The 25,002-nt window shown below is 47.6% G+C and overlaps 1 protein-coding gene across 5 annotated transcripts in view; it reads left to right on the forward strand.

Moving 5' to 3' along the window:
- bcas3 (BCAS3 microtubule associated cell migration factor) overlaps positions 1-25,002 on the forward strand; it is a 258,241-nt gene that overhangs the window by 73,574 nt on the left and 159,665 nt on the right. For 2 of the 5 annotated variants that reach the window (XR_007195830.1, XR_007195829.1), the window contains exons 16-23: positions 1,873-2,023; positions 5,903-5,947; positions 13,137-13,261; positions 13,544-13,709; positions 14,157-14,257; positions 19,584-19,684; positions 22,195-22,391; positions 22,787-22,871. Coding sequence is in view for 3 of the 5 variants with exons in the window: in XM_048264313.1 (XP_048120270.1) it covers positions 1,873-2,023; positions 5,903-5,947; positions 13,137-13,261; positions 13,544-13,709; positions 14,157-14,257; positions 19,584-19,684; positions 22,195-22,391; positions 22,780-22,871 (978 nt within the window). In the remaining 2 variants the exon portion in view is untranslated. Of the gene's footprint in view, positions 1-1,872; positions 2,024-5,902; positions 5,948-13,136; positions 13,262-13,543; positions 13,710-14,156; positions 14,258-19,583; positions 19,685-22,194; positions 22,392-22,779; positions 22,872-25,002 lie in introns of all 5 variants that reach the window. The other 3 variants (XM_048264313.1, XM_048264315.1, XM_048264314.1) reach the window with 2 other exon arrangements.

Below are 25,002 nucleotides of genomic sequence, written 5' to 3' on the forward strand. Positions count from 1 at the left end.
CCGGGGTTTGTCTAATGTCTCCGGCAAATGCCCCAGCTTTTATGGCCGCGCCATGCGGCCTAAATAGCCTCTCTCTCTTTGCTTAGGACACAAAGCGGGGCAATTCACGGCATTAATGAAACGCAGGGAAACGGGTTAATGATCTAAACCCTCTCCAGAGCAGCATGGGCCCGGGCTGTGCGCGGCCTCGGCCCCTGGCCTCTTTTGATTCCGCACAATAATCGCAATGCTTGCAACGCTTTGTGCGACTGCTTTTGTTTCTCCGTCTCGGAGGCTCTTTGACCCCCAAACACACACACACACACACACACACACACACACTACCCCCCACCCATCCACCCTCCTCTTCTTTTAGATCGCTGGCGTTCACCTTTTAACGTGACAAAAGAAGAACATACGAAAGCAGTCACTGGCCTGTGGAGTATTCTCAAGACATTTGCGAGAGGACAAAAACTTGGACTTGAATGGCGAACAATAACACATTGGTCTTGGCCACGGGGGTTGAGTTTTCTTTTTGTGTGCGCGGATATTCATTTAAAAATGTTTTTACTGTTATTTGAAAAGATAATTGACCTGGAATGTGATATAATTATTTCGCTACTTGTGAAATTGTTACCATAGTAACGCAGCAGTTGGATAAAGAAAAGTGCTTATGATCCTCCTTTTGGTTTCTATAGGTTTGTTGTAATGTTTTTTTGCCAATTTTAGTGAATAGAGTATGTATGTCTGCATCAACTAAATCACAATTTATTTTATTATGATCCAGAGGATGTCTATGTGTATGTGTGTGGGGAATCACACGTGTATGTTTATCTCTGTATGTGTGTGTGTGTGTGTGTGTGTGTGTGTGTGTGTGTGTGTGTGTGTCGTCTGTCGTCTGTCGTCTGTATCATGCTCTCCGTTTGATCTTGTGAGTGCATAGGAGAGCGGGAGTGTCGTCTGACCCCATCACTGATGTGGAGCGATGTCTGATCAGTCCCACATGTTCCTTGGTCATGTCTGTGTTTACGCCATCTCTAAACATGACCCCCAAACACTCCAACCCGACACACTCACACACACTCTCGCACAACCCCAACCCCCTACACACACACACACACACACACACACACACACACACACACACACACACACACACACACACACACACACACATATTTTTCTCTCCTGTATGTGTTTTTGTTTTCACAGCATTCACAGCATTTTCAAAAGCCATTAGCCTACATCAGGCAACCTTTCAAAATTGCAGACTGGCATTTGCTTTTGACCCCCCCTCCTCTAGTCTCCAGGCCAGCCACCCCCACCCCCTTTCAAAGAAAACTCCATCTTTGTGCAAATGGCCCTATGATAGTTTGAGCACATGGAACGGAGGGGCTATTAGGAGAGGCTGCTGATTGAAGCTGCTGATGAATGCTCGGGGTTGGAGGGGGTTGGTGTAGGGGTCTGGGGGTGAGGGGCTACATGGTCACGCTGCATCTTGAGGTCATTAGCTCCAATCAGCAGCCAGAACCCCCCTCACCCCTCCGCCAAACCCCTCGCCAAACCCCTCGCCATCCGCCCGCCTCAGGTGTGGAGGAGTGCCGGCCACAGGCGAGATTCCCCCTCCTCAGCCCCCCTTATCCTGCTTGGCAATCAGCGTAGGAACCCTCTTCTAATCAATATGTGTTTTTAAATGGATCCAAATATGGCATTCAAGTCCAGCGCCTAATTTATTGCAAATGAATATTGTGTGTGTGTGTGTGTGTGTTTGTGTGTGTTTGTGTGTGTTTGTGTGTGTGTGTGTGTGTGTGTGTGTGTGTGTGTGTGTGTGTGTGTGTGTGTGTGTGTTGTATTCTTCTCTGACCTCCACTCCCATCGTCTTTGTCTCCTCAGCTAAACTCACCAGTCAGGAGTCCTACAACAACTTCACCAACAACAACATGGGCAACCCGCGGCTGTCCCCTCTGCCCATCCTCACCATTGTGCTGCCCCTGGCGCAGATCAAGCAGCCCATGACCCTCGGCACCATCACCAAACGCACTGGGTGAGTACCAGCGGCTCTGGCCCATCAGATGCATTACACATGGATGGAATGGTCAGGTACATGTGAAGTGGCCACATTAGAAGGGGCCTTTTTATTTGTTTATTTATTTATTTATTTTTACAAAAAACAAACAAACAGCGGGACTAATGTAAGGAACCTAAATGTGTTCCTTTCAGTGTTGTGTAAAATTAAAACCGTCTCACTCCCAACTAAAAGCTGTATATTTCCAAATGTATATCATGACTTGTGGGTATGGTACATGTACTGTATGTGTATTTTATTTTTCGGGTGTGTAAATCGTTCCCTACATGTTGCCTATGTTTTCAGAGATAGGCCACCCTCAGCATGTCATTTTTGCATCTACCCTGCAGCTGGGTGACAGTTGCTGTATAGTGAAAAGGTATTGTTCGTTGATTGGCCGTCTCTGTGATTGCAGTGTTTTTGCAATTTACATGCCGGCTCATAATAATTATTTCAATGGCTTATGTCCATTTAAATGTCATTTACCTGCCCTGTTTGAATGGGAAATGTTCTGATAATGCAGACAATGGCCGGGTTATTTGATAACATAACCGCAGACGTCTGACACGGCAGTGTGTGCCCGCCAGCCCGTCTCCAGTGAGTGACACGTGCCCTGAATTTGGCAGGTATTCCTTCCATGCTGCTTTGGAGCCCATTCCGCAGTCAAATAAGCTGTGTGTGTGTGTGTGTGTGTGTGTGTGTCTATGAGCCTAACTAAAGTCAAGGACAGCCAGGGTGTCACAGGAGAGGTCTGCTGTGCTCTCCTGCAGGTGATGATGGAGCACCATCCCTTTGCATTGGGACCTGTCTGTGTGTGTGTGTGTGTGTGTGTGTGTGTGTGTGTGTGTGTGTGTGTGAGTGCGTTTGCTTGGGGAAAGGGAGCAGCAGGCAGATGTATTTCCACCTGTGTGAGCAGATCTTTGTTGGCAGCGTGGCTGTAGAGAGCACCAGCTGCTTAACCTCCACAGGCTCGATCTCACGCTCCTCTCCCTGGGTACAGAGGAGCAGGAGCAGGCTGCCCTCCTCATGTGGTGGACATGGACTTCACATAGACTTTTGGGGTGTCCACGCACACATTGCATTTCTTTGAGGGGCTATAGGAGGAATGTTTTGGTTGGGTAAGTGGCAGGAAGTTGTTGTGGGTGCAGTGAAGTAGCCGTAACGTCACCACCTTAAAATTGGTCGGCCCAGGTTCAGGAATCGACCCGCCATTGCGGGTCAGTGTCGCTTTCAGTGAAAGCGTTTGCTAAATTCCAGTCAATTTTAACTTTGAACTTCATATCACACAACATTCAGGGCCCTCTGAGCCACCTCTGTAGCGTGTGACCCTAGACGGGCACTGTGTTAGGCCTGGACTTGACCCAGATTCCTGGAGGAGCTCTTTTGTGCCTGTGGTCTACTCCTCCTTGTCAGCAAAAAGAGGAAGGAGAAAAACGGTCTGAACCACAAACAACTGTACAGAACACCAATGTCATGGCAGAGGTTTCTCTCTCTCCCCCCCCCTCACACACACACACACACACACACACACACACACACACACACACTCACACTCCTTTTCATAATTCTTTCTCATCATCTCACTTTCATTCTAACTCTCACTCTCTGTTATCCCTCCTCTCATCCCTCTCTCTTTATTGTCATTGTCCAGCTGTCCTCTCTCAGTGTCTCTATCTCTGTCCACCCCAGTGTCTATCTCGCGCCCCAGTTAGGCGTAATCTGCCCGCCTGTCAGCTCCACAACACTCAAACAAATGTTGTGTACACGCGTGTTTACCGCCCACAAGAAAAAGAGACAACTAAGTGCAGCGGAAGCGCTCGGCCCCCGCTGAACTCCTCCTGATGCGGGTTGTCCGCTAATGCACGACTGTGCGAACGCGAGAGACTCCTGACCCCCCGCAGATGCGGCCAGATTAGTGTAATACGTGAAATGATCTGCTTTGAGTCCATTGTCTCATGCCGGGCTAAATGGCCTTGAGAGAGAGAGAGAGAGAAGAGAAAGAGAGAGAGGGCTTGCCTTCTGGGGCCTCCCCTCCGTATGACGAGTTTCACAAGCCGGTCTGTCCACTGTGGCCATTTGCACAAATCACCTTGTTTTTTAATGGCCCAGGAAGTGCAGCATTAGGCCGACGAGATAAACGTGTGAAAGATTATTCTGTGGAAGTGGGGTCGCTGGCCTCAAGGCCCACCCCACCCGCCAGCCAGCCTGCTCGTGCGGCCGATGCTTCTTCCTGCCCTCCATCATTTTTGCGTCTCCGTGTCTAATCAACATGACACTGTTTCCATTAAAAGCCCGCTCATAAAGGAAGCCTGTCCATTTGTCAGTTTGTTGGAATCTCTTGTATTTATTTTTTTCAAGGCTGTATTATTTTTTGTTGTCCTTTATTCATTGTGATATTTGTATTGTTTGTTCCCCCCTGGCTCTATTCAGCATCCTTAATCCATAATACCTTGTGTATGTGTACTCGTGGTGGTATATGTATCTTTGTGTGATTGTGTGTGTTTGTGTGAGTGTATGCGCCCAGGCCATCTGAAGTGTGACTATTCCCTGTTGCTCTCTTGGAACAGGGAGACACTTCAGAGGCCAAGACCGAGGAAACTAAAAAGGAATAATTTTGTGTCTCCTTTTTTTTATTGAAAGTGCAATTCACATGGGAAATAATTATTTACTACTCTAACCGTTGTTACTACCCACACCCACACCCACACCCCTGCTCCTGAAGCCTGACTATTGATTTGTAAGGAAGCGGAAGTGCACCAGAGGTCTTATCTAAATATAAGCCAGAAGGCCCCTTTTTCCTCGGGGACAAGCACAGCTCTCATTTATTTTACATTGGCCTTCATCCATTTACACAGCTGGATATTTACTGAGGCAATTCAGCTTAAGTGCCTCACTCAAGGGTGTAACAGTGGAGGGCCACCAGGGGCTCCTGGGCCCGCTGTCCCACTGCTTGATCGTGTCCATCCACCACGCTCGTTTGGGTGCTCGTGTTTTTGTGTGAACATAACTCATCCATTACTCAACGTCAAATGCACATGAAAGAGCTAAAGAAAAGTAGGAGGGAAAAAAAGGAAAGTGGAAGCAAGAGGCGGGGGGGGGGGGGTGAGGATGAAAAGTTCAAACAGACAACAGCTTTCCTCCCCATCTTATATTTCTTGAGCCAAAAAGTGCTGTGAGTATTCGTAATGACAGTTTGACTGGTGGCATCTCCCATCACAAATAAAAGGTTCATCCTGCGCCAGTTCGCCAAGAACAACATCCAGACGTCGAGGACGTCCTTGGTGCGTCTCTCCAGCCGTATGGGGGTCGCATTATTGCCGCGCAATGCTTTGGTTGGCCGCGGCCCCGTCTGCGTCCACGCCACGTGTTTGTGTTGGCGGAACCGGCACCCTCGGTCTGATTGCTTTTGGGATGGTGCTATCTGCCATAAAACTGTTTGTGCAGATCTGTCACTATCAGTGAGAGCGCATGATAAACACACCGCTCACAATAACGCACTAACTCATTTAAACGCCCGCAGCGTGCTTCATCCCCCCGTGGACATCTTGCACAAAAAAACCCCCAGACATTTTCTTAATGGAAAAACAGGGAATCGCCTCTCTATGATATGAATGTGGTGACTTTGACTTAAGCATGTCACTCATATTTGCAGACTGTAAGGACATCATTTCATTCTAAACCTGTTTAGGTGATTCAATAAAGTTATAAGCAACAGAACCCATGTGGGTTTGTGTTGTCTGTGCATTGTGTCATTTGGACAGACATGTAAATATGCTTTATTGTCAACTGTGTGCCCAAGCGGCTCATATAATAATGGTTTTTCCATCTATCTCTGTGTATCTCTTCCCTGTCATGAAGACCCTACCTCTTTGGGGCAGGATGTTTTTCCATTAAAACTCCATGGTGAGTTTTTCCAATTCGCTCCCAGCATGCTCTGCTTTCTCTTTCGCTTCCAGTGAAAACCGGCTGCATTCATTATTGTGATTCATTCATTTCCAAGCATTTTATTTTTTTATATTCAAACTTTTTTTTTTTTCTGCCAGTGTGTTTCGGCATCCCTGAGGGAAGGTTTCCCTCTGCGGGCTGTGTGTTTTCTTTCGTTTTTTTTTTTTTTTTTTTGTTTCCTGTGGATCTGTTAGTCAATAAATTCTGTTGATTGAATTGCATGGTTCCAAGTTTATGTACTGTGCCTTTTATGAAGTCATGTGGAGAAGCAGTAACATTTTAGGTATCAGTTTTGGAAGACAGTTTCAAGCTCAGCAATTAAAGTTATTGCCGTATTGAAGCTAAAACCCATAAACACACAAGTGTCATTTTGGATGCTGACTATTATGTGATCGAAGAAACTGAACTGTCTCTGTCTGAACATACATCTATTTGCATACATACAAGCATACATTCCTGAGTATCAAAGCAGTCAGTATTTCAGACTTTATGAAGGCAAAATGACATCTAATTATGTCTTTTATATTTAGAAAATGCCTCATCTTGTGTTCTGAGCTCTTGTGTAAAGGACTTCCTGAAATTGTGTTTGGACTTGTATGTGGTGTTCTAGTTGTCCTCTTCTGTTCTAAAACATTTGTCTCACTCATATCAAAGAAACAAATACTATATGGCCTCTTTGTTCGGAGTCATATAGCTTCTATATGGTTGTGATTAAAACTGCATGTTGAGACCTATAGGCTTTGGCCCAATATAGCCTTTTCTGTTTGCCAACTTTGCTGGGCATGAAATATGGGTGGAGAGCTACATTTGCTATTGCAGTTTAATTTATGGTGAAAGTGTTACTTTTGCTTGCTGTGATAACAAGTGGTGCAAGTGTAGGTACATTTTTAGCTGTAAGTGTTTCTGCTTGGTTCGTTTTAGAAAAAAAAAAAAAAAAACTTGTGTTGAATTGCAATTTCTAAGTCAGAATTAAATTAATATGTCTTATACGTGTTAGTATACTAAACATGCTATTTTTTATTTATTTTTTTTTTGGTGGGAGAATATTTTTTGACTGGTGATAAATAGGAAGTGCTGATCTAATGTCAGACTTTTTGTTCTGGGGAAAATGTCTTTAGCCGGAACACAACGAACACTCTAACAGCAGCCGTGCAGCTTTTCCACAGACACTCAGCCCTGTGAGAGACGTGACATCTGAAACAGTCAACCTAGAGGTGGAGGAGGAGGGGGCAAAGTTAAGTCTCTGTCAGTGCTGTCTTGTGAAATAAGATGCCTAGGAGCTTTTCAAAAGAGGGCCCATTCTGACAGATTCATTTATGTATAAAGGATGGAGGAGCTAAGTGAAGTGAACCTGCCCTCGGACTCTCGGGCTGCCAGCGCCATCTCTTTCACATCTCCAAATGAATAGCATGTGGTGCCGTCCTCTGCTGGAGTGGCCCATGTCTTGGGTTTCGCCTTTTGTTGTGCAACGCTCATACTTTTTAATTGAAGACTTTTCCCCCTTCTCCTCTTCCTCTTCCTCCACCACCTCCTCCACCTCCCCCTCTTTTGCCGCTCCCATTCTTCCTGGCAAAATCCCCCAGTGATTCCAAGGCAGTGTGCTTTTCAAAGGTGCACCATTAGCATCAGAAATCATGCCGCCACAAAGTAACTTCCTGCCTCTTTATGTTTACGGTAAGAGCAGGGAGATGCACTCATGATCAGACATGCATTGCTTTTTACCTGGAGGACAATCTCATTGGATCTCATGTGATTTCTGATGATGCGTCAGGTATTTTGTAGATTAAAAAGCTGATCATCAAACTAAAGATCAACTAAACAAAATGCAATAGGGCAAAACAATGGAAATGGCACATTTGAAATGTGAGTGGCATCACCAACTGGAACTATTAATTAATGTAGTCTCATTTCAATAGTATGTTAAATCGACTGAGTAAGTTCCACTGATGGGCATATTTGTAGTTTTGTTGAGCCTTACAGCGGGCTACACCAAGCACGAAATCGAAGCGGAACGTCTGCTGTAACATTTAGCTTCCATTATAATCAATGGAACTGGCTACACCACGCGTGACGTGTGGCGCATACATTTGAAAAAAAATGACCAGATTTCTAAAATCATTTTTTTATGCTTTGCAAACGGATTGCTTAAATTTTGCACCCAGTGTAAGCCTTAGTCTGTTCAAGTCTACACAAGCCTACAACAATATAAAAAAGACAACTTGCGTCAGCGAACATTTTAGATTGGGAGGAAAAATCGCATCAGAACATCTGCCCTCATCAGTGGCACTGTAATTAAGTGGAGTTTTGATGTGAGCTGGAAGAGGCTTCCATTAATGTTTACAGTTATGTTTACATCTCGTTGTTGATGGTAGAGCAGTACACTCCCAAATGGCTCCCAGTCAGCGGAGCCCCTTGTCTGGTCCGCCAAGGCCGATGGTTTTTTTTGGGAAACCTGCTCTACAATGATGAATTTAACATTGAATCATGTCCCTATGTGCCTGCTTTTAGACCCTTTTAGGCAGATCCCTAAACTGTAGCTCAGCTTTCCAAGAGAGCTAACCATATGGTGGGCTACGGCTAGCTGGTGAGTCACCGCCCGATGTGGCCTTTGTTGTGGAGTGCCTTGCTGGAGCGTAGGGCTCTGTCATGTGTTTGTTTACTGCGGGGCCCCACCACGAATAAATGGAGGTTGCCACCGCTCCACTCCCGACCCCCCCACCGCACCGCTACCCCCAACCCCTGGACGGCGCCTCATGTTCAGCCCCGGCACTCTAATGCCAAGGGACTTTGATGGTGGACAACGCAGATTGAATTATGCCCTTGAGGAAAAGCTATTAGCTCAAGTCAAGAGTCCTCATTTGTTAAATTAAAAGTGGAAATGACATGCGAGGAGTCTTTTCAGTGAATTAGGCGGACAGAAAATTCTAAGTGTCCTCTGTTTAAAGGCAGTAACACACAGAAAATGTCAAAGGGAGAAGGAGGGGGGAAGAGGAGGGAAGATTTGGCTGCTGTTTAGTAACATCCATCTACCCGTCTGCCCAGCCCTCAATGTATTTGCCTTTCATAATTCATTGCTATTGGGTTTCATTTTTTTGTAAGTTTATTCTCCACGCCCATGCCAATGTGCTTCTTTCAAACAATTCCATCTTATATATGCTCTCCGGAGTCACTCCAACCCTCAGCATTGCCTCTCAGCCCGCCCGAGCATTGCCTGTCACAGGAAGAGAAACCTCAACACTTCCAAGCCACTTCAAGTGCGACCAAAAAGGAAAAGAGTGATTTAAAATACAGACGAATAAACTCCCCGCGGTCGCTTCACTCGGAGAACCAGAAAATTGTGAACTAAACTGTGATCTGGCTATTGGCAGACGCCGCCGGGGCCAAAGCCTCCTCAAAGGGGAGTTTAGCATAGTTGATCAGCATTGAAACCTCAGTGGGAAAACAGCGTCAAGGCTCCCTGGAGACAGGGCGCGGGGCCAAACCTGCCCCGCAGTATAAAACCAGCCCTGCAGACCAGACGTAAAAACCTCCTTCCTGTACTGTCCTGGAGCTTTTACACACACACATGTGCCACGGGGCTCCACTGATGATATGGCCCCTAATACAAGCCTTAACATAACATTATTCCTGGTTTTACTATACAACATGTTTTTTTTTTTTTTTTTTTTTTAAATAAGAGGGGAGTTCACAAAAAGTAACACACCAATAGTGGGGTATCATTTCCTGTTGCCCCTGCTCAAAAAGTTAGATTTTATAGAAATTATTGTTAAGTCATTTTAGTATCAGGTTGGGTTTCCTGGGCCTATTGGAAGCAGCTGACCGCAGCCGTGGCGGCTTAACATCTTTTCCTGTAAAGGGAGCCCATCAGAGAGGTGCTCCCCCAGATTAAACACCCTTCTCCGTTGCGGCTCCGGGCGGCCGGGCGGCCTCCACCTGACTCCCACATCATAAAAATGGTAATCTCATTCGATTTCGCAGAGAATAAGAAAAAAAAACAAAAAAAAAAAACGTCTCAACGTCTGTGGCGGCCAGTGAAGTTTTATTGCCAACTTTCAATTGCACAGCACTCTTTCCTTCTCTTTTTATTTCTCCCCTTCATTTTTTCTCTCTCTTTTACTCGCTCTCGTTCCCTTTTCTTTTTTGGTCCTGGCCTGTGGCTGTTGGAGAAAGGGGAGGGAAGGGGATCAGTTACTGAGTGAGCGGCCTCCCATTTCGGTTGTTCGCAGGCGTCTATCTAACCCCTGGTGGTAATTGTTTGATATGTGGATGTTACTCAGGAGGAGGAGGAGGAGGAGGAGGAGGAGGAGGGGAGGGGGGAGGGGGATGAAGGGTGGGTGGGAGTGGAAGCCACCCTGCGCCGTGTTCCTGCTGAACTCTTCCTACATCCTGCAGAGGCCCCGGTGTGTTTGGTTAGTGCCGTATCTCCCCGGCCGCCGCTGAAAGACGAGGGCCCGGGGAAGGCCGCAGGCCGGGCCGAGTCTGAGCCAAGGCAATATCCTGACACCGCGCTATCTCCCCCATCATCCCCTGCTCACAGCAGCGCGGCTATTTGGTTATTCAGGCCCGCTCCCCAACTCCAACACTAATAAACACAGACCGCTAACAGTCTCTTCCTCTCTCTTTCTGTGTGTGTGTGTGTGTGTGTGTGTGTGTGTGTGTGTCCACAGATATGCATGTGTGTGTTTTGCTTTAGTCTTTTTCTTCCTCTCGATCATCTTCACAAACATCCCTCAGACGGGCGCGGGGGGCTAAACAAAGCCTTCGGCATCACTCCTCGTCCTGGGGCTAATTTATGACTCGCTGACAGCTTTAAGGGAAGGCAAGGAGTGAAAGTTCGGGCCGCCAACAGGTCATTCAGCACCTATTAGCACGGCGTGTTGTAGCCATCGGAGGTCAAACTGTTCTATCTAGCCACCTTAAGTCCTGGGTCCTGGGCCCAGCTCTTTGGTGAAATCACAGGGTGCTGAAACACATTCTCCTCCATAGGCTTGTTTGAATTGATGGTGCTCCAGCCAGGATTCCTTGAGTTTTTTTTTTTTTTTTTTTAATTCTTCGTTTTCCATGCTTGTGGAGCCCAGTGTCTCACCAGCAAGCTGTTAGACGGAAATTCCTCCCACAAAGCCTTTGACCAAAAGTATAGCTTTAATTGGCCAGTGGAATCTGTCTCTCCCTTGTGCCGTATAATACCCTCCCTCCTCCCCAAATCCAGTGAGTTCAGCACAACGTGACCTTTCCCCTCGTAGACTGGCGCTACATCCGGTAAAAAAAAGTCCACTGCTCGGCCAGTCATGGCCACTTACATGGCTGAGGTGGAGAGGGAAGGTTTTACAGTCGGGGTTAGTTATGAGCTGGACAATAATATGGTCGGCGCTACTGTTCGGTGATGAGTTCCATATGGGGACCCTATCACAGCGAAGAAGCCTTTTCCACGCCGGGTTTCATCAAACCGGTTTTGGCATGCAGAATAATCCAATAACTCCCAATAAATTCTTTTTAAACAGCTAACCCAGAATGAGCCCTTAGGAGGCAGCTGTGGAGGCTTGAGTCGGAGGCCGATTTAAAAGCAAATGACAGCCATTATGTGGTACTCTGACCCCATATACTTTTAAAGTTTGTGTGTGTGTGTGTGTGTGTGTGTGTGTGTGTGTGTGTGTGTGTACAATATGTGTATGCGTCTATGTATTTGTGCAAATGCCTGTAGATCTCTTCAGCTGTGTAAAGGGTACGCAGATGTGCATAGTAGGACATAAATGGTAAGCGCATCGTAGTCTATTTGTTTAATTATTTCTTTAATGCCAGAAATATAACCAACAGAAGGCAGACATTGCAAATAGTTTTGCATCAGGTACCGGTAGTATCTGGTGCTGGAATCCTGTATCAGTAGTTTACAAACAAACTTTGGAGTTTTGTAGTGTTACAGAAATGCAGTGTTGATTCTTGTCATAAATGTAAGACATATTTTGTATTACCTGGAAATACAGTTTACACACACACACTGTCCTAGAAATAGTAGCTGCAACAAACAACATTATGTAATCCTTGTATATGTTAAGCATGCATTTTATTATCAGGACCTAGAATTGAAAAAAATGCATATTCCACATCATTATTAGTATTCCACATTACTTAGAGTTGCTTGTTGAGAGAGAAAACCTAGCTTGACCCCAAATACATTAACAATGCAATACATTAACATACACAACACAACTGAAAGCCTGTGCTGTGCTCAGAGGGGCAAAAATGCAGCGCACGAAAGGATTTACAGCGATTTGATAATTTCAAATGGCAGGAGAGGTCACAGTTCAGTCTAGTATTTAAAATGGATGTATGTGGATTCATCCACAACTCTAACTCATTCTGAAGTATTGTACTTCCGGAACATCTGCACACCCCCTTTTGTTCGTGTTTACTTCGAAACGCACGCCCATTGTCATTTATTACATTAGTATAAAACGACTGTAATACAAACAGTTTAAGATCCTATCACACTTATAAAGAGCAGCTAGATGTTTATCCAGCATAGCATGTAGGGCTGTAGCTCATGCTATATTATAGGGACCATAAAAGTCAAAATGGTTTCCGGAATTGGAAAGAACACTGGCAATTTTACTGGCAGTGTAAACTCCTCAACTGTTTTAAAGTTGATAATGCATTTTTATGTTTATAGATATAAAGTATAGATATTTGATTATAAGAGAGGATGTCAAAATAAATGTATTTTTGTATGAGGAAACTTTTGTTGTATTTTGTGCTTTCAAGAAGTGTTTTTTTTATTATTATTATTTATTTATTTTTGGTCAAGTACATCTCTGGAAAGTGCTGTATTTGTTGCATGCATAATTTTTGTTTTTGTGTCTACTGACAACATTTGTGTTTTTTGGAGATATGAAGAGAGTCCTTGAAGAGAGTCATTTGTATTAGTGCTCATCACTGCTTTAATTAATGCCTCTAAACTCTTTCTCCTTCTCTCTCCCCACTCCGTGATGTGGTTTTCGGTTTCCACTACCCCCTTCCAAAAATAAATAAATAAATAAAATGTTTTTTCCACTCCAGAGTACTGGGACTGCTCCCTGTCCATCCACTGTCTGTGGAAGAGGGAGTGTCAACCCTGATCCACAGTTCTGACCTGTCCCTTTGTGTCTCGTAGTAAAGCCAAGCCTCCGCCCCAGATTTCACCCAGCAAGTCCAGCGGAGGGGAGTTCTGCGTGGCAGCCATCTTTGCCCCTTCTCGCTCCTGGTTCATCACCAACCCCAACATGAAGAGGGAGAAAGGTGAGTAGACACTGTGGAACCCCCTCGAAGACTGGGGAAACACAGAGGTCAAAGTGCAAATGATGAACACCTGATGGGTTTATTGGTGCAAGCAAAATAATGAGACTTACCGGTACTGAGAATCAAACAGAAGAGAATGGAAGGGTGACAGCTACATAATGTGCTAAGCTTTGAATCAGTGATGAAATACTCATCACCTGATGGGTATTTTATTGCGGAAATATTGAAATAAGGAATACAAATTGAAACAGAAAAAATGTGTCTCTCGTTAACCATTTCCAGACCAATCCCGCCAGTCGGTGGTAGAATCCCTGTACATCCTGAGCTGCTATGGCAACTTGGTGGAGCATGTCCTTGAGCCGCGTCCGATCAGCACGGCCCAGAAGATCAGTGACGACACGCCCCTGGAGCTCAACACCTGTCCTCGGGCCTGCTGGACTTTGGCCCGGTACGGCCCGTTTCCCACCGCCGCTGCGCTCTGTCATGCTTAGTTCAACACGACACTCCTCACAGTACACACACACACACACACACACACACACACACACACATATATACACACACACACACACACATGACCCTTCCGGTCATGCAGACATAATTTATTTACTCAAACATCATACAAAGACATAAGGACTGGCCTCCCTCAAACCATACAGGCATATGCCGCACAAAATGCGGAAATATGATTGAGTGGCTGCTGATCAAATTGTAAAAAACAAAATGATGCATTACATGTCCCCTATATTTCTGTGCTGATGCATTGAGAATCAGCAAGACTGCCAGGCTTGGGGGAATTGAGTCCATTTTCTCTCAGCGTGGGGCAAGACTGGTCTATACGTCTGGCATTTTGATATGTGCTTCCTAAATTGATTTCTGTGTTTGTTTTGAGTAGGACGCCACAGTGGAACGAGCTCCAACCACCTTTCAACAACAACCACCCATTGGTCCTGGCGTCAGACTTGGTGCAGTACTACCAGTACCTCCTGGCTGGCTGTAAGTGGACAGTTGTATGTGTGTGTGTATATGTGTGTGTGGAGAGCTTAGTGCACTAAAGCATGTCCTTGATTTGTGTTTCACTTTTCCTTTGGGAGATGTTGGCTCTTTATTGGTGCCACATGCTGAACAGGACCATTTCAATATAGTGTTTTACCATCTTTCCCTCCCTCCCTTTCCCTCCCTCCCTCCTCTCTCTTAACCCCCCCCCCACCACCCTGCCTTTCATCACATACTGTACATTTGTTTCACTTTCTCACTACTACTAGCATAGTCTGATGTGATAAACATAGTTTGGGTTGCTAATGTGTTAGCGTTAGCCATTTGAGGGCAAACTGTCTCCTTTCAATAGCAATTAACATCTGGGTATTTTGTCCCTTTATGAGATGCGATCGCAATGTTGCGTTAGCATAGCGATGAAACGATGCTAATTAGTGTGCCTCAGACCCTCCAACTAAATAACAAGTGCAGATAGACTAGCGGAACACTTAAGCTTGACGTCCGCTGCCCCTGCCGAAGGCCACTCCAGGGCCATGGGCCCTCACGGATGACCAGACACCCTAATCCCTCCTGAATGAGCGAGCATCGTAGCGTTAGCCACGATTAGCATAAACACATATCAGTAATTAGCTCTCCGAGCCCCACAGTGCAACACTGCACATTCTCTCTCTCTCTCTCTCTCTCTTCTCTCTCTCTCTTTTCTCTCTCTCTCTCTCTCTCTCTCTCTCTCTCTCTCTCTCCTCCACTAAACTCTGAATCGCGCTCTCGGCCCTAACGGGTAGAGCGCTCTCCAGAATTAGCCCGGATGGCCGGATGGCCTCGTCTGCGTGTCACGCCGCATGACGTCTCGAGGTCTAAGCAGCACTGGCAAGCTTCCATGCGGCTCCATGTTCCACCAGAGGGGCCATTGTAATGAGCTGCGTTCAGTTTGGTTAACATGAGCATCCAATTAAAAAATCATCGTTACACCAATGCATTGCAGCTACCAACCCTGCACTGTGTAGGCCAAGACTATCAGGCTCATTATAGGTCATGTGGGGGGAAAAAAACATTGAATGTTGCCCTTAGTCTTGAATGTCCCAGTGGATCCGTCCCTGTTTACCACCTTCGATTCCTCCAGCCTGCAGCTGATTCATTGCACTGCGTTTGTCTGTCGCACGTCCTCAGTGTGCAGAAAAACGGCATTAAGGACTTTGCTGTGACGTTGGGGGAAAGATCAAACTTCTCGGTCGATGCCACTCTCAGCGATGGCAGGAGGCCTGAGGAGGCACACACAGGAGCTCTAGCCTCCTCCGCACACCCATGCCTCTCTTATCAGCCTCTCGGTTTCCCTGCTAATATCAGAGGAAGCCATGCCAACAGCCGAGAGAGAGAGGGAGAGAGGGAGAGAGAGAGAGTGATATGTAGATGTGTGTGTGTGTATGTGCATGTGTGTAAGAGAGAATGATACTGCATCGTTCAGCGCTTATTTCTCTAAATGCATATTTGTGTGTGTGTGTGTGCGAGTGTGCGTGTGGTGTGATTGTTGCTGAAGTCTTTGGAGAGGAGAGGAGAGAGCGGGGGGGTTGCTGTGTGATTGACACGGTGGGGCTGCCGCTCTATATTGGATGACCTGGGCTGATTAAATATGCAGCATGCGGACGGGCGGGTCAGGGGAGCTGGAGCCTCGCGGGCGGGTGATAAAAGCAGCGGTGGCGCCACTTCATGGTCACTATCTCCACCTGTCCATCTGCCCACGTCTCTCTCTCTCTCTCTTTCTCTCTTTCTGTCGCTCGCGTAGTGCACTGCAGCGTTCAGGAGGCTGCTGCTGCTGCTGCTGCTGCTGCACAGTGCACGATAACAAGCTACAAGCACAGACACACACACACACACAAATAGACACACACACACACACACACACACACACACACACACACAGACACACACACACACACACACACACACACACACACACACACACACAAACAGACACACACACACACACAAACAGACACACACACACACACACACACACACAGTACACACACACAGTACACACACAAATACTCACTTAAAAAAGACTATATACACACACACATACACAGAGAGAGAGAGACACACACACACACACACACACACACACACACACACACAGACGCACACATAGAGATTGCAGTCTGATTAAGAGAAAACCCTGGCCTATAACTGCTTAAAAGGGTAGCTCCATCAGAGAACTGTGCTCCCAAGAGGGGAGATTCTGCACAGCCATGCTCTCTGCCTGAGAGAGAAAGAGAGATATTGAGCGAGAGAGCAAAGGAGAGAATGCAGTGGACTAGAGAGAAGCCTGCTGCTGTGCAAAGATACATGTGTGTGTTGTGCAAAGGTGTATTTAATTTTCTTTTTGTGTGTGTGTGTGTGTGTGTGTGTGTGGGGGGAGGGTTTGTTTTTGAGCCTAAAAGGTGCGAGGGAAAGTTTTGGGGTGGGCTGCTGGGCCTGACCGCAGCAGTTTGATGAATGTTTGGCTTCGCCCGCCTCTTCCTGCACGGCATTCATTCCCCCTGGCCGCACACAGGATTGCACTTTTTCTCCAGCTCAGTTTTTTTTTTTTTTTTTTTTATGAACGCAAACGACCAGTATTTGCCTAGCTGTCTACTGTGTGTGCTCAGACACCTCTCCTCAACCACAGGGCCACACTGAGCAAAATCCCAGCCCCTTACTCTGAATAATTTACCTCCCTGCTTTGAGCCGGACACTGGTCAATGACATAACGGCTGAATTGTTGACCGCCAGTGTTCAGTGGCTCCGGTCTTCCTGCCTGGCTGCCGGTAGCCTTGGCCGTCCTCATCAATAGCTCCCTAATTGCGTGAGTGTGTTGGGGGGAGCAGAGGCAGCAGAGTAAGGCGAGGCAGTGGCGCCATGCTGGGGTCAAAGGAGGCGGCGCACAGGGCACCGTCCATCTCAACCTGCAGTGACCTCCACCCCTGCACTACTCTGGCCATTAGGGGTCAGCACCTTATGGCCTCTCAGAGAGAGAGAGAGAGAGAGAGAGGGAATGGGACAGAGGAGGAAGGGGAAAGAGAGAGTGGGAGAGAGGGAGAGGGGGATGGAGAGAGAGAGACAATGCACATTGTATTTCTGTCTCTTAATGCCCTGCTGCAGCTACTACCACCCCCTCCTCTCCAAGTGCAGATAACATCATTAGCCTTATCTTATCATGTGAGCTCCCCCCTTTACCTTCCTCCCCCCCACCCCAGCCCCCCCAGGGGGGACTCCATCACCGGCTCCCAGGCCCTGCCTTTGTCCTCCCCGCTACCTGCTGCCCAGAGCCAGCCGCGTGGAGAGCAAGAGACTCCCCTGTGAGTCACGCTGGCCCTCCTGGCTCCCAGCGCGGGCCACGCTGAGGGCAGCCGCCTGGCAGAGCCCAGCCGCTCCTGAAGAACAACATGCCCTCGCCACGCCACCGCAACATGCCCTCGCCACGCCACCGCAACATGCAGGCGAGCGTGCCGTGCTGCGCTCGTTGTTTTTTCACACATGAAAGCACCGTTTCTTGTATTTTTCTCGACATTAATCTGCTCCCTCAACCATCAACAGCACAAATATCCATATTTTTGCTTTGATTAATGAGTCGTCTGTGTTTCGTGTTTACCCAGCGGACTTGGTAAATATTATGCCTGCGATTCTTTCTCTGCGCGGCGGCGATTTAGTGGGCTAAATGGCAACAGAACACAGAGCGCTTAGTTCTTATGTAATTAGTCGCCTTGGAGCAGCGCGGCCCACTAAAAAACAGGCCACTGCACCTCTTGACACACGCACGGCAGTAACTGTTCTGTGACCTGTGTCCGTGTGCGGTGCGGCAGGACTTCAAACGCGCTATTATAATACACGAGTGTACCAGCAACCGCAGCTTAATTGTTGTTCTACTAGACCAACGGCCACTACACAAACACACACACACACTGGACAAGACCTGGCCCCCCCTCGTTGTGTAGCTGTGCAGCGCGCTGCTTATGTGTTCTAACGCTCATCCGATGTGTGGTCAGCTGGTCAGCGGCAGCTTCCTGCCAGGCCCCTCCAGAGGGCCGTGTGTTTCTGCTGTGTGTGTGTGTGTGTGTCTCTGCTGGGCCCCTGGGATGGCCGGCACTCGCCCTGGCTGGAGCCTGGCCACTGAAACCCGAGCCACAGAGCCAACAACTGTTCCCCAGCTTTAATAATTAAATAGCCAACAGCTATTGCCCCCCAGGGGTCAGAGGGCAGTTGTTAGAGTGTGTCTGTGCGTGTGTGTGTGTGTGTGTGTGTGTGTGTGTGTGTGTGTGTGTGTTGAGCATGGTGAGGGGTGATTAGAAGGTAACACAGACTGGCTTTGTTTCACCCCATTAATGGACGAAGCCTGTATCAAAGCACCAGCTTAGAGCAAACGTCCTTAGGTGCTTTTACCCCACTGAGGTGCCTAAGTGTACTCTCTGTCTGTATATCTTTCTTTCTCTCTCTCTCTCTCTCTCTCTGTCTATTTCTCTCTCTCTCTTCCATTCTGTCTCTCCTCAGTTATAGTTGTAGGTTCTGTGATTGAGTGACGTGTAAGAACCCAGTCTGTGTGTTGCATGAGAGAGAGAGAGAGAGAGAGAGAGAGAGAGAGAGAGAGAGAGAGAGAGAGAGAGAGAGAGAGAGAGAGAGAGAGAGAGAGAGAGAGAGAGAGAGAGAGATATAGAGAGAGAGAGAGAGAGAGAGAGAGAGAGAGAGAGAGAGAGAGAGAGAGAGAGAGAGAGAGTATCTGTTACCCAGAGTGCAGTGAATGTGATGTCAACCTGGCAAGAACACCTCCCGGAGTGTGTTAGGACACCTGGTTCTCTCAGCACATGAGAGAGAGAAAGAGAGAGAGAGAGCAGAGGAGGGATGGAGAGAGCTTATGTTGGTGTCTGTGTGTCAGAGGAAGAGAAAGAGAGAGAGAAGAGAAGAAAAGAACAGAGGAAAGGAAGCCCAGATGAAAAGTTGACAACTTTATTATGGGCCCACCACATGAAATACACGCTGGCCAAGAGGCATGTCCTAGCCCCGAGCATGGAAGAGGAACGACTGATTCTGCACATTAGTCTTCATTCTTGGCGCCTGCTTATTCGGGCCTGCAAGTGCTCCATCTGTCTGTGTGTTCACTGTCTGTGCTACACACACACACACACACACACACACACACACCCACACATGTGCACACAGGCTCACTCTCACCCCACAAACACATGCTCTCGCTCTCACCCCTACCCCCTCTTTTCTCTCTTCCTCTGATATGCACACACATGCACTCTAATGGTGCTCTCTCTCTCTCTCTCTCTCTCTCTCTCCTCACATGCAGTGGTGCCTCCTGGAAGCCCTGGCCCCATCACACGCCACGAGTCCTACGACAGCCTGGCCTCAGACCACAGCGGGCCAGACGACGAAGAGTGGCTCTCTCAGGTAAAACCCGCACAACCTCTCAGCAAACCACCACCGCCACCCAACCCCCCCCCCCCCCCCCCCACACACACACACCCCCAAAAAAATGAATAAAAACACATACACAAGCCTCAAGTCCGAATCTCCTCTGGACGCCGCCACTCTCAGTGTCCTTCCCCCAGACTCCAGTCTGTGCATGCCCCCATAGGGTCCTGGTGGGCCAAGAGGTCTGCAGACAGGTACTGTAAAGTGTCCAGTTTTTTGTCATCAATAATTCCTCTCCCCGATGCACATGCATCTTTAATGAGGCAAAATGTGGCCCACTTAGTCTGTGGCTCTTGTGGTTGGTGCCAAACCATTCAACCCACCCCCACCCCCACCGAAACGGCCGATCAGCAGGATTATTCTGGGTGTTAATGGAACATGCCACACTGCTGCTTAAGTCAGCAACAAGCGGCCTTTATTGGCCCGAGACGGAAGCTTTTACCAACATCAGGTGTAAAGAGCCTTGTGGAGGTTCTTACTGTGTGTGCCGTTGTTGTACCAGGTAGCAATGTTCTCTAATGGGCTGGTGGGGTACTTACATTATGGAGAGTCAGGCTCAGGAAATGATAGATATTCAGTATTGCATGTCTTAAAACTGGAGCGTTGAAGTTTGTGTCACCAGCCATAAAAAAGGTCAATTAAGCCTTTTTTCGCAACCAGTTCGTGCTGAAGGCCTCCTGAAGCAGGCCATGTTTACATGTGTATGATAATATTATCTAAGCGGCTTAAGCTGATCTCCTTATCTAAGAGTTTTAGATGGAATATTACCTAAGGGTGTTAGATTCTTAGTCTGTCGCCACTGCGTGAAGAGCAAGTGTCTGAGGGGCAGTGATGTGTCTCATGTTAGATATCCTCAAAGTAGAGCAGCGCACACCTGCTGTGTCCCATTTAGCCAAACATCAGCTTTCTGCCCAAAAGAGCCATTAACACACACACACACACACACACACACACACACACACACACACACACACACACACACACAGTCAAGTCAAGAAGGACCCTAATCATCATACTTGCTAGCACCACCATGGCACGTCAGCTATGTAACATAATACTTCTCTGTGGAATGTGCCTTTTTCTTGCACATTCTCCCCAGTTCTTGTGTATGTGTATGTGCATGTGTGTTGTGTGAGCAAGTGGTAGGGGATTGGGGTGGGTGGGGGGTGGGGGGTGTTAGTATGGCTAAGCTGTTATGTCAACAGCGTGGACGCCCTGGCGCTAAAATGAGCGGCGTCCTTCACTGGCTCTCTGACGAGCGGCTGAGGGTAATGAGTGCTGTCAGTCTGGAGCGGGCTCAATATGTCACTGCGCAACGTGACAGGAGGGTCGAAGTGTGTGTGTGTGTGTGTGTGTGTGTGTGTGGTGAGAGTGGGGAGGAAGAACATCTGGCCATAGCCCCAGCAAAAAACCCCACCACAGCATCTGTTTATCTCAGGGCTGTGCGACACTGATGGTGTTAACTGGAGAAAAAAAAACATGCACACATGCATTCAGTCTCACATACGGACACACACACACACACACAAACACAAACACACACACAGAGGGATGTGATCAGTCGGAGAGCAATCTTCGTATCTGCCCTAATTTGCACAGATGTGTGGGGGCATGCGTCATACGGTGGTGCACGAGAAACCGTAAAACCGGTGGCCTGCTTTCGTCTCTGACCGGATAGCTTGCCAAAAAACATGCTTTCCGTGGGTGGTTGTGTGTGTGTGTGTGTGTGTCTCTGTGTCTGTGTGTGTGAGTGTGTCTATCTCTCTCTGTCTGTGTGTGTGTGTGTGTGTGTGTGTGTGTGTGAGAGAGAGAGAGAAGGACAAGCAAGCACAATGAATACATAATGTCATCTGCCACCCACTTTCCCCGGCTGCCTAATATTTATGACGGTGCTGTAGTCTGTGGCACATTAAAGCTGTCCAGAGAGACTGTGTGTGTGTGTGTGTGTGTGTGTGTGTGTGTGTGAGAGAAGCGGAGTGAGATGTCTGCCTAATGGACACGGTGCCATTTCTCAGAAAAGATGACGCTCGTCTGACTAGTGACGCTTGTCTTTTTGCACATAATCCTTCACGATTAGGACTGGAGTCTGTGTGTTTGTTGTTGTTCTTTGGGAGGCTTCTTAACACCCTCGCTGAGTTGACAGCAGTTTGTCAGAAGCAAGTGGAGTGGTGTTGATGTCATTTTAACTCCTAAATGTTTTCCATTAAAGGAGGACATCATGTAATCCTGAAAACTGGGTTATGAATAAAGGGCCCTGGAGTTCATTTCCTTTTCTAGCTATCAGATGTTTTGCATGAATCTTTATGATGTGTATATATGTACTGTATATGGCATGTACTGTGTATAGCTAATGGTCAGACACACATGCACAGTGATAGAGAGAATGGACAACAAACATCTTAGTCTGAGTCCACTGGTAAACAGTGGTAAAACAGCCCAGTCTTAGTCATAACCTCTAAGCCAGGTCCTGTGCATGTTTGGGGCAGGTGGAGATCGTGACCCACACCGGGCCTCACCGCCGCCTGTGGATGGGCCCCCAGTTCCAGTTTAAGACCATCCACCCGTCAGGCCAGACCACGGTCATCTCCTCTAGCTCGTCTGTGCTGCAGTCCCAGGGCCCCTCCGACTCCCAGCAGCCCCTGCTAGACTTCGACACCGACGACCTGGACCTCCACAGCCTGAGGTGGGTACCTCACCCCGATCCCACCCCACCCCAGTCCCAGTGCAGCCACGCCACCTTTGTCTAAGACACTCACCCCAACAATACAACGACAGAGTGTCAACACAGTTGACACAGTTACTCATGACCTCACACCTTCCATTAGTGTTGACCACAGTAGGTGTTCTCATGACACCAGGGCTTTGACAAGAGAGTTCACTGGTGCTAATGTTTACCATTGCCTGTGGTGAAGACATTATCCTCTTTAGTGACTAGTGCTAGTTTGTAGTGTCCACTTTCCACAGTGTGCATCATGGTGTTTTGTGTGTGTGTGTGTGTGTGTGTGTGTGTGTGTGTGTGTGTGTGTGTGTGTGTGTGTGTGTGTGTGTGTGTGTGTGTGTGTGTGTTTCAGGATCCAGCCAGTGCGCTCAGAGCCAGTGAGCATGCCTGGCTCCTCTCGGCTTGTGGCCGATCGGAGAGGCCAGTCCATTGATACGGGATCAGGTAAGAGAAAACAAGCTTTTCATTTTTGTTTTTTCCTTGCCTTCTTTTCTGTCTTTCATTTCTTCTATCTCTCTCTCTTTCTTCTCTTCTTTCTTATCTTGTTATCTCAGTATCTTCATTTTTCCCTCTTGGTCTGAAAAAGTGCCTGTGTGGATCTGTTTGTCTGGAAATGCACACACCCATATTCAGAAACAGCTCATGGGTATAAACTTACGCACACATCTTCACTCAGAACTTGAGAATGTTTGACATTGTTTCCTGCCGTGGAGAATTTTCCTCATAATTCCAGTGGCACGCGGTATGTTTCAAGCCCTTTGTTGTCTCTGTAGTGTCTTTGTATGATTCACACAAAGGTAGGTATGGTGGTTTGATCCCATTAATCCTCTCAACCAGAAGCAAGTGACAGCCCTAAAGACATTACCGGCACATGGTGCTGAGACTTCTTTGTGTTCCCTGCAAAAAACCCCAGAACAACGTGAACCCTGGTTTGTTTTGGAAAATGGACTTACGTTGCCTCATTGTTGTGTCACACTTGATTGGATTGATCTTGTGTAAGAACATGTCAATACTGCTCCAGTCATAAATATCTCCCCTCCCTTCTATTCTCTGTTTTATCCAGTTATCACGTTAGGGTAATCCAATCAGCCAAGATCAGGGTTGGCATCCCCCTTTTAACAATGGAGAGATACAAAGAATAAAGTCTCTGTGGCGTTGCTGAATTTGAATCTTTGTGCTTAGAGTGCTGCTTAGACACTTTTGTGTATTCTGCTGATGTGCAGGACTCGCATGGGATTAGAGAGGGGGGTGGGGGGGGGGGGGCAGACTGTAATCCGAGATGACGTTCATATAACGTTGAAAAGTTGAGCGAAGAGCAGTCCCTGTCATTAGGATTTGGCCCGTTTGCTTTGACATTTATTGTTTTAAGCGGTTCAGCTGGTTGTGTACATTATTTCCATCCGAAAAGGCAAACAGCTATGACGCTTCTGCTAAGAGCTCTTATCTTCAGAAATACTTGAAGTCATTTCCCATACTGAGCGGAAGGGGAATCATCCTGAGACCTGTCACATCACCCCCCCCCCACCCCCAACCCCTTCCGAAAGCAGACCCATCAATTTTTATTACCCTGTCTGAACCAGCAGTGCCCCCTCACACACCACCCCCAGCTCCCCTCTCTCTCCCCCTCTCTCTCCCCCTGGTGGTCCCCCCCACCCCCTGCTCTGTTGTCTGGAGCAGCGTTGGCGGAAAGGAGCCTGGGCAGGCTTTTATGGGACGATGCTTATCAGTCTGCGTGTGATTGCTCAGCACTCAGGCTCGCCGCGGACCCGGTGTGGCGCCTCCGCTTATCACCCGCCGCGCATCACTTTTGTCTTTACCTTCAGAGAACGGGACGCGTGGGCCTGTTTGTCCTGGGGATTACCGCACCCCCCCCCCCCACACACACACACACACTCACCACATCTCCTCTTCTCTCCATGGCACCTCTCTGTATCTGGATCTGGTCACAGAGCGCACAGGCTGGGTTGGGGCCGGGTGGAGGACCATGTCCAGGGCTTCAAGGGCCCACTTAGTGTGACACAGTAAGGCTCCCTGTTATTCCGACCTCTAGTCTTGCAGTCTCACACATGGACCAAGTCATTCTGAACGCTATCAGTTTGTGTATTTTTTGCGCACTGGCAACAAATAAATAAATCAAGGGTCCAAGGGTCTTTTATGTCCTTTGACACTGAAATATACTTCTCTTGGACCCTTGGACCCTCATGTACTCAAGAGGGTGGTGTGTCCTCGGGCTCTGTGATGCCCTGATCCTACGTGTGTGTGTGTGTGAGGATGCGTTAAGTTCCTCCTCTGCTCCACTTCTCTCACTGCTCTGGGGAGAGTGTTAAGCTTTAATGAGATGGTGTCAATATCCTGTGCTGACATTAGGCAAAGGTGATGCGTGCAGCATACACAGCTTATGTGTGTGTGTGTGTGTTTGCATGTTGCGTATATGTTTAAGTGTGTGTATTTGTGTGTTGGGAGAAGGAAGTTTCTTAAGTATTGCACTTAACTGATCTCCCAGGAGGGCATTGCCTCTGCTACCCATGTTGTTAACTCGAGTCGAACGGCGGATGTGTTCAGCACACCATGGCTC

The sequence above is a fragment of the Alosa alosa genome, chromosome 15 (assembly GCF_017589495.1).
Source record: "Alosa alosa isolate M-15738 ecotype Scorff River chromosome 15, AALO_Geno_1.1, whole genome shotgun sequence".
Taxonomy (NCBI): Eukaryota; Metazoa; Chordata; class Actinopteri; order Clupeiformes; family Clupeidae; genus Alosa; species Alosa alosa.